This window comes from Dama dama, chromosome 15 (genome assembly GCF_033118175.1).
Source record: "Dama dama isolate Ldn47 chromosome 15, ASM3311817v1, whole genome shotgun sequence".
In the NCBI taxonomy this organism is placed as follows: Eukaryota; Metazoa; Chordata; class Mammalia; order Artiodactyla; family Cervidae; genus Dama; species Dama dama.
The window spans coordinates 96615562-96631284 of NC_083695.1; the positions used below are offsets into that span (position 1 = coordinate 96615562).

At 52.4% G+C, this 15723-nt stretch overlaps 1 protein-coding gene and 1 long non-coding RNA gene across 2 annotated transcripts in view; one reads left to right on the top strand and one right to left on the bottom strand.

Moving 5' to 3' along the window:
* CFAP46 (cilia and flagella associated protein 46) overlaps positions 1 to 5450 on the bottom strand; it is a 99333-nt gene extending 93883 nt beyond the window's left edge. The window contains exons 1-7 of the mRNA XM_061162951.1: positions 5338 to 5450; positions 4642 to 4766; positions 4365 to 4496; positions 3854 to 3918; positions 2852 to 3016; positions 1740 to 1863; positions 1188 to 1282 (exon numbers count right to left, since the gene is read on the bottom strand). Coding sequence (XP_061018934.1) covers positions 1188 to 1282; positions 1740 to 1863; positions 2852 to 3016; positions 3854 to 3918; positions 4365 to 4496; positions 4642 to 4766; positions 5338 to 5386 — 755 coding nt within the window. The 5' untranslated portion in view covers positions 5387 to 5450. The remainder of the gene's footprint in view (positions 1 to 1187; positions 1283 to 1739; positions 1864 to 2851; positions 3017 to 3853; positions 3919 to 4364; positions 4497 to 4641; positions 4767 to 5337) is intronic.
* Positions 1 to 15723, top strand: part of LOC133070545 (uncharacterized) — a 32415-nt gene that overhangs the window by 3396 nt on the left and 13296 nt on the right. The gene's annotated exons all lie outside the window — the stretch shown is intronic.

Here is a 15723-nt window from a genome sequence, read left to right on the forward strand (position 1 = left end):
CGTTCTAGAACTGAAAAGAGTAGAGGTGTTTAGATTTAAAAGTAGATATACTGCTTTAGTTTACTTGCTCCTTGGTTGAAAGTGTTTTCACTATTGCTATTTCCTTGCTGCTATTTGTTTATTGTTTCCCTTTCTTTAAACAACATGGGATATTATGGGTGTTTTTGTAAAATTAGAAAATGGGGTATATAGGATTTTAATAGAAGATTTATATTAACCAGCTTTACTGCCATTATCTTACTATTAATAGAGGTGTTTTGCTGCTTTAGAGGTGTTTTTGCTGTTTAATAGTTAATCATTGTAAATTGAGATTTTGTGGTTTCAGGTAAAGAAAAATAGCAGGTTTTTCTCATGGTACTATTTTCAGAAATGTCAAACATGTTACTGTGACCCTTCCCATGTATTGTTTTATTGTCCAAAGAATTTACACTATACCTGAGATTTGTGGAACACTGTTTTTGTTACAGTGAGAATGTTCGGCCATTGAGGCAAGAAGACTATGTACGGGACATTTAAGTATAAACCCTGTAATCGGAAACGTTCTAGATGAATGCTTAGGGGGAAAACATGGGGAAAAAAATATTGTCGGAAGCACAAACCAATATCTGATGTAATATGTGGTGATTTAAGGGGGAGGTAACATTCATTCTATAAAAACTGAGCTATCCTAAAAAGAAAAAGAAAAAGCTACCTCTTCTACGCAGCCATCTGTGTGTGTGTGTCTGTCTGTCTGTCTACTTCTTCGGCCACGCCACTCATCCCTTGGGTACTCCTGGTGCTGCCGGGGCTGGACTTTGGCACTCACTCACACCCCGAGCTCTCCACCACCCCATTCCCCACTCGTCCCAGCGGCGGGCCCCTGCTGGGTACAGTCTCTCCCTGCACTCTGGCCCAGTCCAGTCAGGGTTTCACGCAGACTGCGACCGTTCTGTCAGTCTCATGGTCAAGCCTCAGGCCTCCTCTGGCAGGGCCATCAGAAGCATCTGACGTGGCTGCTGTCCTCCACTTCCTAAAAGCCACCCACCTCACTGCCTGAGGAGCGCACTCACCCTGGCCACCTCTCCCGAGTCTCTCAGCAGATGGAGGCAAGGTCGGGCCTGCCCTCCAGCCTGGCCACCCCTGCACATACACCACCGCCCGGGGCACAGAGCCTCCTGGGCATCTGTCCCCCGCCCCAGAACACCTACGCTTTTAGCATATTAATCTGGAAAGTGACAGACAGGCTGATCGAACTTCTCCTTTCTTCCTTTAACTGAAGCTCGTCCATTAGTTCATGTTGGACCTGTTATAAGATGGAACAGAATACCGAGATTTAAACAAACAGGAAGAGGCCAGATATTGTGTTTAACTATTATTTTGCAAACATTGCTCCTTTAAAAACTGCGTTTGTAACTGACAAATATATTCTCATTTCATATGCTTTATGCTTAGCTTTGCACATAATGATTTCAGTTGAATTTTATACATAAAATGAACAGGTGATGAACGCTCTTTACACACCCTGTTGCAGTGATTATTTTATGAAGTTTCTTGCTAACTTAAAAAACTCAGTGTGGTTAAAAAGGAAACCTTCAGTCAGGAGGAAGGAAAAGATTGTGGTTTGTCCTGTTTATGTTTGTATGTATGCATGTATGTTTTTATATCTCTCAACGGAGGGTCTCGGCTGTTCATGCATACTTTCTGAATGACGGCATTTAAGAAAATGACTTCTTTCTGCATGTGTGAATATTCCGACTTACCATGAGGGCAAATATTTGCCGGTATTTCTGTGGCACATGAGCCTTGATGAACGGTGCTGCGGTGGCACAGAACCTTGCAGCCTCCGCCTTCTCCCCGGCCTGCAAGTAACACTCCAGAAGCTCCCTGGGCGATACGAGAATGGTGCATGTTAAACCTGGATAGTCACATTTTCTGCCACTAAGGTCTAATAACCAGGTTGCATACATGCATGCTAAGTCACTTCAGTCGTGTCCAACTCTTTGAGACCCTATGGACTGCAGCCCTCCAGGCTCCTCTGTCCATGGGATTCTCCAGGCAAGAATACTGGAGTGGGCTGCCATGCCCTCCTCCAGGGAATCTTCCCGACCCAGGAATCGAACCCATGTCTCTTAAGTCTCCTGCACTGGCAGGCAGGTTCTTTACCACTAGCATCACCTGGGTTATCATATTTTTATCAATTTTCTGTTTTACAAACTTCAGAAAGATACAGAGATCGGGCAGCTCCTCACCCACGCACGGTCTGGGGCTCACGTGACTGGCCTAGACCTAGGCTGCTGGGCCCCTACTCGCAAAGGAGTCGGGGCCTGTCCAGCTGTGATTCTGAGAACCTCAAACAACAGCCTTCAGAGAAAGAGCATGGTTTTACTGATTTTCTGTTAAAGCTTCCCCAAACTTCCATAAAAGGTGAGAAACACCTGCAGACTCTGGATTCCAACTTCAGGGCTGGCCCTCTGGGCCCTCCCTGCATCCACGCAGTCGCTGGCCACACACAGCGCCCCCCAAATACAGGAGAGAGTCACCAAGTGCCTTTCAGCCTGCCCTGCCAGCCGGGACCATCTGCTGGCCCCACAGGGCCATCCGTCCCGGGGCTGACGTACTGGAGGCAAGCTTCCCTAGACAGGGCACGCATTCTTGCTGGGTTGTCTGTTGCTAGAATGTCTACTTTCACAATTTCTTTATTTCCTGGGTTTTGAGTAGAAGCATGCTTCCTGTGGTAACGCCAGTCTGCTCGGGACACCGTGGTGCCTTCCGCAGAGTTCAGCAACTTCTGCGGACAAGACGCCCCAAACCTGGCTCCAAGTTCAGACAAGGGAGCAGTGAGGGGCCGGCGGGCGGGGGAGGGGGGACTCACAGCATCAGCTCTGCCTGCCACTCCTTGTCCTCCTCCTCCGTCTGACTGAGCACGCTCACCATCTGGGCCAGGCTGGGGACCAGGTGGTGGCGGTAGCCAGGCTTGAGAAAGGGCCTCACCATCCGCCAGTAGAGCACCGAGGCGTTGTACACCAGGAAGTAATACCTGCGGGGGTGGGGACGGGACGGTGAGGCCCCGGGAGCCGGCCCGGGGGGCCAGAGGGAACCGGCTCTGTGCTCAGCAGTGCGGCAGCCCCGCTCCAGCTCAGACCCAGCCTCGACCGAGGGCACAGCCCTGACCAGGCCCCTCCCCGAGGCGCCCACCCCTCGGGCTCCGGGGCTCCAGGGCACCGTCTGCCCTCAGAGCTTCGGCTCGGGGTTAGGCTTCGCCCCCCCAGACATCCCTGCTGAGGAAGGGTCCTTGGGGCTGGGCCCTGTATCCCCAGCACGGAGGAGGCTGTCTGCGAATAATCCTAGGCTGACAGGCATCTCCTAGGGCTGAATGTGTCCTACTCAGATACGTTGTGTCAACACCAGTTTGTATGCAGACTTAACAATTTCAGTAATACTTCTTTTTGATGATGTATTAACTAACTGGAAACCTGTGCCGGCGTTCCAGGAAAATCACCCCTCCAGACACAAGGCCTTGGGCCAGGGGGCGTACAGGACTGTGGGGGGAGGGCAGGGAGGGGCCCAGTGCCTGCCCCCCAGAGAGGATGGAAAAGGAGACTCCTGGGGACCGGCCAAGGCTGAGGCTGCCACAGGGACAGCAAGTAAAGGTCATCTGCAGGTCACAGAATTTGCACAGGAAAGAGGGTGCAGCCCGGGCAGACGTGAGTGCACGTGGCCCAGCTCCAACGTTAGGAGACTTGCGCGCACAGCCAGAGCTGCAGTAAAGCACGAACAAAAGAAAACAAAACCCTGTCACCTACACAGACAGAACCACCTGCCAAATTCTGGCTCCAAACCTTTCAATTAGAAATGGCTGATCCATCATGCCCACCTTGGTTCTCCTTTGGCAAAGTTGATTGCCTTCATGTACTGAGTCACACAATTTTCAAATTCCTCCTAAAACAATACAAAGAATGCACAATTAGGTCGAACGGCCAGCCCCCTCCCTGAAAGCCCACCCCCTGCCCCCTGGTGAGCGGGCATGACCACAGCACTAGGACGCAAAGGTCAGAGGTCAAAAGGACACAAGCCAGACCCCAGAGCTTAGGGAACAGCACAGAGGGAAATGCAGCGTCGCACTTCACTGAAGATGAGCCCGGTCACCCAGCTCCCAACAAAACCACGCTGGAGGTGGGGGCGAGATGTGGAACTCTGAGGAGAATCAAAGGGACTCGGGGGAAATACAGCGGGGCCAGCGATAACGTATTCATCTCGGGACGGCAGATGAGCTACGGGTGCCCTTCGCCGTCAGCAGACTCAAGGTTGTGTACTCCAAGGCTTCGTCACTTAAAAGGAAGACAATCAGGGGGACCCAGCACGCGGGGCTCAGGGCTGCCTCTCACCAGGTTTTCCGTGGACTTGGGGGCACACAGCTGGGCCCTGCACAGGTGCGCCCGGCCCAGAAACTGGGTGACCGGCCCCTTCACCTTGAAGTACATCTGGATGCAGTCCTCACTCACCTCCCGCTGCCCCATCTGTGTGAGAACAGAGACCCCGAGAGGCTGGGAGGCTGAGCAGCCCTTGGACCACCCACCAGGGGCCCCGCTTCCCAATTCCAGTGAAAACCAGGAGCTCGGGGTCCCCTGAAGCTGCGTCCCTAGGAGCCCTGGGACCAATCACCTTCAGGGCCTGCTCTGCACATAAGACAAACAGGTCGGGGCTGAAGCTCTCTGTGGGGTCGAACTCGGACTTGCCCAGGTTGGCGGACTTAATCAACTGGTAAGCCCTCTTCAGAGCGTCAGCGTCTACCAGGAGAGGAGTGAGGAAGACGCGGTCATCAAGCGGCCACGGCGCCGCAGAGCAGCCGTGGGGAAGGTCAGGAGGCCCAGGACTGGGCCGGAGTCGGGCAGGCTGGGCCCCGCTGGTACGCCCTCTCCAGGGGAGGAGCCCAGGGGCAAGGTGCTCTGAGACCAGCCCGAGAACCCCGCGGCAGCCCTGCGGCTCGGGCTTCGGGAGCCCCGCGAGGTGAGTGATTCTGAGGAACAGTTAGAAAAATCGAAAGCGTTCCTTTAAAAAGGCGCCTCAGCTTGCCCAGGTCAGACACATCCTCGAAGTGCTGGCTTCAAGGGGTCACTGGATCAGGTAGGGCGGGGGTCAACAGGGTGGGGAGGGGGTCCTGGTGGGCCCCGGGGTCTCCCCAGGGGCTGGGATTCAGCGTGTCCCCGGGCCTCCCCGGGGGCGGGGGACGGGCGGGTTCTGGGGTCTCCCGGGGGCAGGGATCCCCGGGTCCCGGGGTCTCCCCAGGGGCTGGGATCCAGTAGGTCCCGGAGTCCTCCCGGGGGTGGGGGTCAGAGGGTCTCGACCTCCCCCGCCCACCCTGTTGGCTCTCGGCGCGGGCCAGCTCCTGCGTTATGACCAGGTCCATGGCGCCGGTGTCCGAGGTGCCCACTGCCCGAGGTCGGTTGGTTTTCTCTCCACTGGGCCTCGGGGTTGCCTAGCGACGGAGATGGACGCGAGACTACGGGTCGGCGGCGGGACCAGACTTGTCCGGAGGCGCATCGCGCCGGCGCCCACCAGCCCCGCGGAGAGGGCCTGGGGAGGGGTCTGGGGAGGGGCCTTGGGAGGAGCCGGGGCGGGGGCCGGTGGAAGGGGGGGGGCCGGGCGGAGCCGGGACCGCACCCTCGCCGGCGGGTCCACAGCCCTGCCCCCGCCGCTGCCCACGCCCCTGGCTGGGCTGCAGACCGCAGCTGCCCCCGGGCCGCGCTGGATTCTAGGGGTCCCGGTTGGGTGTCGCTGATCCACGATGCCTCAGCTTCCGGCCCTGGCCCTCGCCTGAGTCCCTCCCGCTGCTGCTGCTGCTGCTAAGTCACTTCAGTCGTGTCCGACTCTGTGCGATCCCACAGACGTCAGCCCACCAGGCTCCCCCGTCCCTGGGATTCTCCAGGCAAGAACACCGCAGTGGGTTACCATTTCCTTCTCCAATTCGTGAAAGTGAAGTCGCTCAGTCGTGTCCGACTCTTAGCGACCCCATAGACCGCAGCCTACTAGGCTCCTCCATCCATGGGATTTTCCAGGCAAGAGTACTGGAGTGGGGTGCCATTGCCTTCTCTGTGAGCCCCTACTAGCCCCCCAGAAAGTGGCCATGTTCCTCAGCATGTTCACTCATGTGTCCTGCAAATAGTTCTGTGACCCCTGCTGCTCCCTGGGGCTGATCTGGGCCTACGGGGTGGACGGGCCGCCCCCTTGGGGGAGGACAGGACACCCTCATGAGTATCTGTGCGACCCGCTCTGCAGGGGAAGCAGGGAGCCTGCCCTTGGTAGAGAAGGCCCATCCCTGGAAGGGCGTTGGGGAAATGCCCAAGTTCAGGGCAGATGTGCTGAGGTCTGAAAGAGGGGACAGTGCTGGACAGAGGAGGGGTGAGGACGCCAAGGGAGTAGCCTCTGCCGAGGTCTGGAGGGCGGGGACAGGAGAGGCCACCGGCAGGGCGGGTTCCCCTTCCTACCGACTGAAAGGGTGTGCGTGGGTCTGAGCATGTTCCTGGCCCCAGGGGAAGACTGATGAGAGGGCGCGGGTGAGGACTGTCACCCACCGGCAGGCCCGCAGGCTGAGGGCAGGAACAGAGCGCAGTCAGTGATGGCTGTGGGGCTGGGGAGGGCCCGGGGCCCACAGCAGAGACTGCACACCCTGGAGGTGGATGGGGCATGGGGTCGCCCCAGGACGCTCTGGGAAAGGGTGGGTGCTGGGAGACTCGGGGGTGGCAGGCCTTCTGTCTGGGACAGGTGCATCAGGGCCGAAATTTGTGGGAGGAGAGGTCAGGGCTGGAGGTGCAGGCCTGTAGGCAGGTGCGCAGAGGGGATGGGGTGCTGGTGAGATTGCAGAGGGGGAGCAGGATCCCAAGGTAGCCCTGGAGACCCTTGAGCCTCAGGCAGCAGGAAGAACTTCAGGGGGACGGAGGGGAGACTGGAGAGGTGGACAGGACGCCATGCAGGGCTGAGTCGGGGAGCCAGGGGAAGGGGCAGGGAGGGGTCAGCCAGTCACACGAGGCCCAGACAGCGGTGAGGTCAGCTCTGAGAAGTCCTGTCGGGTTTAACAGCACCCAGGAGGAGGCCAGTGGCTCAGGAATGGCGAGTCTCTAATAGGGCGGCAGGGGGTGGGGGTGGTGCGGGTGGGAGAGTGAGCATGGGGAGGAGTGGGAGGGACAGACTTGGATCCATAATTCTGTCCAGAAGTCCGGCTCCTAATGGGGAGGTGATGTGGGGCTTTTGGGGTCTGGGGAGGGGTCTTTTAACGGTTTATAAGACAACTGAGCACTTTTCAAGTTGATGGGCTTTTATCCATAGACAAAGTGATCATGGAAGTTAAAAACCCTGTGGCATCTCCAGAACACTGCACCTAGCAGGACCAGCGCCGCGGCGGAGGGCGACTGTGCGCCCTGACAGCCAGCAGAGGAGGGCAGAGATGGAGCGTTTCAAACAGCATCAAAACCAACTACTGTGGGATAAATTTAACAAAAGGTGTGTTAGGACTGATCCACGGAAAACTAGAAGCCCCCGTGAACCCCAGGCTCGTGAACCAGGGCTGACCTGTGACCCATCCTTCTCTCCAGCCTGATCTTTCCTCTTGGCACAATCTCAGAGTCCCAGCAGCGCCTTTTGGAAATTGGCGGTGATTCTGAAGTTTACATGGAAACACAAAGGGCCTGGAATGGCCGAGATCGCCTTGAGGAAGAACAACAAAGGTGGGGGACACGCCTGGATTTGGAGACTTACTCTAAAGCCGGGGTGTTTCGGACAGTGTCGTGTTGGTGAAAGACAGACGAATAGATGACAGGACAGACAGTTGAGAACTGAGCCACATGTGCTTGCCAGATGTGCCATTTCGAGAGGGAAAGGCGAGTCTTGGCAACAAGGATGCCAGGACAGCTGGGCAGTGAGTGGCCAGGGACCCACATCATACCTTGGACAGAGCTGATTTGAGGTGGGCCACAGATAGACTTTGAAAGAAAAATGTAAGTGGGTACAGCTCCTTGAGTAAAACAAAATACTTCGCCAGGATAGGGTGGCAGACAGGACCAGTGGTCAGCCAGTGGCCACCTTGCCTGGGAAGCTGAGGGAGACCAGGTGATCTGGGGAGGGGTGCTGGGTGTGGAGGATGGTGGGGGGTGGGTGGAAAGAGGCTCCTGTGGGACCTGGGTTGGGGGCTGTGAACCCCAATTGGCACCCTGTCCCCTTGAGTCTCCCGCAGGGCCCAGCTGATCACATCCAGAGCTAGAGAAGGTCCCCTGGGCCCAGCGGGTGGGAGGCTGAAAGAGCAGGTGAGGGGCTGCAAGTGCTGGACAGAGGTGACCAGGAGGGAGAGCTGGCAGGCAGAGGCGGAGCGGGGTCTTGGAGCCCTGCACTGCTTGGGCCCCTGGGGACGTGGCCAGAGGAGCCCGGCAGGCCAGCCTGGGAGGAGGAGAGTGTCGTGGGCTGTTTGACAGTGGCCAAGGGGCAGCCGAGCGGCTCTCCCTCACTCATCCTCCTGCCTTCAGGGAGGTCTTCTCTCTCCTCCCCTTGTCCTCAGGAATCAACCCTGGTTTGGGCAGGCACGAGATGGTCCCGGTACCCACCTCCCTTATGAGCAGTGTTCTGGTCACTGTGACGTGGCCGCAGGGGAGTGTCCTCACAGGGGGAACACTTCTCTTTGGCCCTTCCTTTTGTCTGCTGCTGGGAGAGTGGCTGTGAAAACCAGACTTTGAGCAGCCACTTTGTGCCATGAGGAGGAGACCTCGTGCTGCGTGAAGGAGCCCTGTCTCCTACGCAGGCGGCTGCTCTGTCAGGGGCTCTCCCGGGAGGGAGAAGCAGACTTCTCTCTCTTCTTGACTCTGCAGCTGCTCCTTGTTTCCTGAGAAACCCCAGCTGACATCATCACCAGGGCTTTAGCGATGCCCATGGGTGAAGGTTATGGCCCAAATGCAGACCCCAGGGCAGTGGTCCGCTGGTCCACTGGAGAAGGGAATGGCAGACCACTTCAGTATTCTTGCCTTGAGAACCCCATGAACAGTATGAAAAGGCAAAAAGATAAGACACTGAAAGATGAACTCCCCAGGTCGATAGGTGCCCAATATGCTACTGGAGAAGAGTGGAGAAATAACTCCAAAAAGAATGAAGGGATGGAGCCCAATCAAAAACAATGCCTGGTTGTGGATGTGACAGGTGATGGAAATAAAGTCAGATGCTGTAAAGAGCAATATAGCATAGGAACCTGGAATGTTAGGTCCATGAATCAAGGCAAATTGGAAGTGGTCAAACAGGAGATGGCAAGAGTGAACATCAACATTTTAGGAATCAGCGAACTAAAATGGACTGGAATGGGTGAATTTAACTCAGATGACCATAATATCTACTACTGTGGGCAGGAATCCCTTAGAAGAAATGGAGTAGCCCTCACTGTCAACACAAGAGTTTGAAATGCAGTACTTGGATGCAATCTCAAAAACGACAGAATGATCTCTGTTCGTTTCCAAGGCAAACCATTCAATATCACAGTGATCCAAGTCTATGCCCCAATCAGTAATCCTGAAGAAGCTTAAGTTGAACAGTTCTATGAAGACCTACAATACCTTCTAGAACTAACACCCAAAAAAGATGACTTTTTCATTATAGGGGACTGGAATGCAAAAGTAGGAAGTCATGAAATACCTGGAGTAACAGGAAAATTTGGCCTTGGAGTACAGAATGAAGCCATGCATATGCTATAAAGTTTTGCCAAAAGAATGCACTGGTCATAGCAAACACCCTCTTCCAAAAACACAAGAGAAGACTCTACACATGGACATCACCAGATGGTCAACATCGAAATCAGATTGATTCTATTCTTTGTAGCCAAAGATGGAGAAGCTCTATACAGTCAGCAAAAACAAGATCAGGAGCTGACTATAGCTCAGATCATGAGCTCCTTATTGCCAAATTCAGAGTTAAGTTGAAGAAAGTATGGAAAACCACTAGACCATTCAGGTATGACCTAAATCAAACCCCTGTATATGACTATACAGTGGAAGTGAGAAATAGATTCAAGGGATTAGATCTAATACACAGAGTGCCTGAAGAACTATGGACGGAGGTTCATGACATTGTACAGGAGACAGTGATCAAGACCATCCCCAAGAAAAAGAAATGTAAAAAGGTAAAATGGTTGTCTGTGGAATCCTTACAAATAGCTGTGAAAAGAAGAGAAGCAAAAGGCAAAGGAGAAAAGGAAAGATATGCCATTTGAATGCAGAGTTCCAAAAAAATAACAAGGAGAGATAAGAAAGCCTTCCTCAGCGACCAATGCAAAGAAATAGAGGAAAACAATAGAATGGGAAAGACTAGAGATCTCTTCAAGAAAATTAGAGATACCAAAGGAACATTTCATACAAACATGGACAGAAATGGTATGGACAAAAAGGACAGAAATGGTATGGACCTAACAGAAGCAGAAGATATTAAGAAGAGGTGGCAAGAATACACAGAAGAACTGTACCAAAAAAGATCTTAATGACCCAGATAATCATGATGGTGTGATCACTCACCTAGAGTCAGACATCCTGGAATTCAAAGTCAAGTGGGCCTTAGGAAACATCACTACGAACAAAGCTAATGGAGGTGATGGAATTGCAGTTGAACTATTTCAAATCCTAAAAGATGATGCTGTGAAAGAGCTGCACTCAATATGCCAGCAAATCTGGAAAATTCAGCAGTGGCCAGAGGACTGGAACAGGTCAGTTTTCATTCCAACCCCAAAGAAAGGCAATCCCAAAGAATGCTCAAACTACCGCATAATTGCACTCATGTCACACGCTAGTAAAGTAATGCTCAAAATTCTCCAAGCCAGGCTTCAGCAATACGTGAACCGTGAACTTCCAGATATTCAAGCTGGATTTAGAAAAGGCAGAGAAACCAGACAAATTCCCAATATCCGTTGGATCATTGAAAAAGCAAGAGAGTTCCAGGAAAACATCTACTTCTGCTTTATTGACTATGCCAAAGCCTTTGGCTGTGTGGATTATAACAAACTGGAAAATTCTGAAAGGGATAGGAACACCAGACCACCTGCTCTGCCTCCTGAGAAATCTGTATGCAGGTCAAGAAGCAACAGTTAGAACTAGGCATGGAACAACAGACTGGTTCCAAATACGAAAAGGAGTAACATCAAGACTGTATATTGTAACCCTGCTTCTGTAACTTATATGCAGAGTACATCATGAGAAACACTGGGCTGGATGAAGCACAAGCTGGAATCAAGATTGCTGGGAGAAGTATCAGTAGCGTCAGATATGCAGATGACACCACCCTTATGGCAGAAAGTTCAACTAAAGAGCCTCTTGATGAAAGTGGAATTGGAGAGTGAAAAAGCTGGGTTAAAACTCATGAAAGAGGAAAGTGAAAAAGCTGGCTTAAAACTCAACATTCAAAAAACTAAGATCATGGCATCTGGTCCCATCACTTCATGGCAAATAGATGGGGAAACAATGGAAACAGTGAGAGACTTTACTTTGGGGGGCTCCAAAATCACTGCAGATGGTGACTGCAGCCATGAAATTAAAAGACACTTGGTCCTTGAAAGAAAAGTTATGACCAACCTAGACAGCATATTAAAAAGCAGAGACATTACTTTGCTAACAAAGCTCTGTCTAGTCAAAGCTGTGGTTTTTCCAGTAGTCATGTATGGATGTGAGAGTTGGACTATAAAGAAAGCTGAACGCTGAAGAATTGATGCTTTTGAACTGTGGTGTTGGAGAAGACTCTTGAGAGTCCCTTGGACTGCAAGGAGATCCAACCAGTCCATTCTAAAGGAGATCAGTCCTGGGTGTTCACTGGAAGGAATGATGCTGAAGCTGAAACTCCAATACTTTGGCCACCTGATGTGAAGAACTGACTCATGTGAAAAGACCCTGATGCTGGGAGGGATTGGGGGTAGGAGGAGAAGGGGACGACAGAGGATGAGATGGTTGGATGGCATCACCGACTCAGTGGACATGAGTTTGAGTAAGCTCTGGGAGTTGGTGATGGACAGGGAGGCCTGGTGTGCTGCAGTCCATGGGGTCGCAAAGACTCGGACATGACTGAGCGACTGAACTGAACTGAAGGGCAGTGGGAGGAAGGGGCAGACATCTGACACGTTTTCTGACACAGTTTTCTTGGGTAAAGTTTAGAGCCCAGTGCCTGATAAAGTATGCATATGCAGGTCCATGCATGACAAACGCTCCGTCTGGATTTCCCTTTGAAACCTAAATGCCAGTTTTTAAAGAAATCTCCACACTATCCTCCAAACTGGAAATAGAACTGCCATATGACCCAGCAATACCACTCCTGGGCATACACACTGAGGAAACCAGATCTGAAAGAGACACGTGCACCCCAATGTTCATCGCAGCACTGTTTATAATAGCCAGGACATGGAAGCAACCTAGATGCCCATCAGCAGACGAATGGATAAGGAAGCTCTGGTACATATACACCATGGAATATTACTCAGCCGTTAAAAAGAATTCATTTGAACCAGTCCTAATGAGATGGATGAAGCTGGAGCCCATTATACAGAGTGAAGTAAGCCAGAAAGATAAAGAACATTACAGCATACTAACACATATATATGGAATTTAGAAAGATGGTAACGATAACCCTATATGCAAAACAGAAAAAGAGACACAGAAGTACAGAACAGACTTTTGAACTCTGTGGGAGAAGGTGAGGGTGGGATGTTGTGAAAGAACAGCATGTATATTATCTATGGTGAAACAGGTCACCAGCCCAGGTGGGATGCACGAGACAAGTGCTTGGGCCTGGTGCACTGGGAAGACCCAGAGGAATCGGGTGGAGAGGGAGGTGGGAGGGGGGATCGGGATGGGGAATATGTGTAAATCTATGGCTGATTCATGTCAATGTATGACAAAACCCACTGAAAAAATAAATAAATAAATAAAAAAGAAACCTAAATGCCATTCTTCCTTGAGTCCAGAGCCGTGTCCCACCTTGAAGGGAGGAGGCTCAAATCCCCGCCAAATTAGCCAGAGATTAGCCCTCACAGATGGTTCTCAAACGAGTCTTTGTTTATTCATGAAGACTTCAGGCACTGTGTGCACAGTAATTATAAAATATTCGCTGCCACCACGGAGGCGTCTCAGAGACACTGTGTGGTAGGAGACTTCCAGAGTCCTAGAGCATTAAATACATTAAATATTAAAGCTTGTGTTTCTGGTTTACAGCTGCCTTAAACATTAAGAAGACTGGAAAGCAAAGTTACTCTTGCAAGATGGTGTGTCATTTAGCAAAGGCATTTCAGGTCAGCCTTGCTGTTTGCTTTATTTGCCCAAAAATCAAGTTGGAAATTGTGGGACACCACGCATTCACCCCTTGAATTCTCCTCCCCTCCCTCCAAAGGCGGGGTGCCTGGAGGAGCCCAGACAGAAGGGCCCAGCATCTGCCCGGGTGGGGTCCATGTGCCTCCCCTTGCCTCAGACTCACCTGTGCGCCTGCGCCCACCAGGAGCAGGATGCCCCTGGGCACCTGCCGGTACATCAGAGTGGCATCAGGTCACCCTGTGTGGCGCAGAGGTCTGCCACTGCGTTGGAGAGTGTAGGTGAGGGTAACACAGGGCCCGGGGGCACCTCCCACAGGGCGAGGGTGGGGGGAGGGGTGGAGGAGGGGAGGGGGGTGGAGGAGGGAGGGGGAGGAGGGGAGGGGTGGAGGGGGGAGGGGAGGACCTGGTCACAGCCAGAGCTCCAGCCTCTGAGGGAGGGAAGGCCCTGCTCCTGGGAACATCTGACCTGCCATCTGTGCCTCACCCTGGAGCAATCTGTGCTTTCTTCCCAAACAAATAATTTAGAAACTTCTCTTTTTCCCTTTTTTTTCTCCCGGTACTCTTGAACTGGTTTCATAACATTGTAATTATGTGTTCCTTAAAGGTTCTCTAGAGCTTGTGAAACTGAACATTTTCTTTCTTGTTTTGAGCTGGTGTGTGATGTGCGTATATGTTTCTGTGCGTGTATGGTTTGTGTGGATACATGTGAATATATGTTTGGGCATCTATGGGTGTGTGTGTACATGTATATGGGTGCGCACATGTGAGGGTGTTGTAGGGCTTTGACAACACTCTCATTTGTGGTAACTGGCTCCTCCTGACTGAGTTTGTTAATTTATATTTTCCTAGAAAAACATTCATTTCACCCAAATTGTAATATGCGTGCAGTTGAACAAAATCATTTATGGTTGTTTTCCATTTGCTCTGTGTCTGGGGCTATTTTCTGCTTCTGATTTCCTACTTTTGTGTGTCTCTCTTTTTCTTGATTGTTAGCTAGCTTATTTTTTATTTTATTCTTTTCCTTCTTTAAAGAACCAACTTTTGGATTTATTTATTGGTCCGATCATTTTCTGTTTTTTAAGTCATTTCTTCTTTAGTTTTTATCTCATTCTTCTGTCTGCTTAACTTAGCTGTATTTTTAGTTCTTGAATTGGGTGCAAGAGTTGTTATTTTCACCTTTTCTTGTTAATTAATATAAGTAGAAAAGGGTGAATTTCCATCTGGGCACTCTATTAGCTGTATCCCATGATTTCTGACATGTGGTGTAGAAGCTTGATTCTCTACTAGCTGGTGGGGAGTAGGGTGCCCGTTGGCCCATTGCCAAGGAGACTGGTGGATGCCCCTGAGGTCTGAGGCTGGAGGACCTGGGATCCCGCTGACGGGCAGGGACAGTGAATCAGGTTCCACGTCAGATCTGCAGCTGTGCAGATGCGCGGCACACGGGACAAAGACAGCATCGCCTGAGGTCACTTCTCTGCCCGCCTGCCTTCGCCTTTCCAGAGGGCGACCCCTGACCTCCCAGCTCTGAGCCCCCGGAGCTGCTCCCGCCGCCCAGACAGGCGAGGGCAGAGCCGGATGTTGAGTCAGCCCCCTCAGCTGCCTGCTATCCCAAGTCGGGCGCGTTTTCTCAAGCGGTGAGGTCTCCCAGGATTGCCTCCTAGACCTTCTGCCCCGAAGCTGTCTTTCTTCTGCGACTCAGTAGTTTCTTACGGAAGTTGGAGGTTTTTTGCTTCCTGCCGCTTTAGCTCCTGTGTGAGCAGAGCACGCCGGCCGAGCGGCATCTGCCCTGCGTTCCCGAGGCTCCCTGTCCTCGAGACTGCCCCACGGCGCCCGACACGTCAGCCCGAACACTTGTCGTCAGAAGCTATAACGTGGCTGCAGCCTCCCCTTTGAGAACACGGTGCGCCCCGGTTCTGCCAGGTCTCTGCGCTCCCCGGGCTTCCCTGCCTTCGCTGCGTCTGGTCCTACACCACATGGGCCGGGTGTAGGTGGCCTGCCGTCCGCACCGTGGGTCGTCACCTCTGTCGTCTGGCTCCTTGACGCGGCCTGGAGGTGCTCACTCGCGCACACGTGGTCGCATCGCTGCTGCAGGACTTCGTGGTATATATAGGTCCGGGTGTTATAAACAAGGTTACCACGCACTCACTGCTGCTGTGCCTCGGACGAGTGTTTTCCTCTCTTTGGGGCAAAAGCTGAGCAGCGGGAGGCCGAGGTCCAGGGCGGGTGTACACTCGCTTCACGAAAACTGCAAACTCTTTCCCAAAAGACTGCCCCACTTCTCACGTCCACCAAGGCTGGAGGATGCCTGGTCCCCAGAATTCCCTGGATATTGGGCGACCCTTGGTGTTACTGTCTGTGGTTTTAACTGTTCTCGCAGGTGCAAAATGGCATTTCGTCGTGGTTTGAGCTTGCGTTTCCTTAGTGATGAATGATGTGGA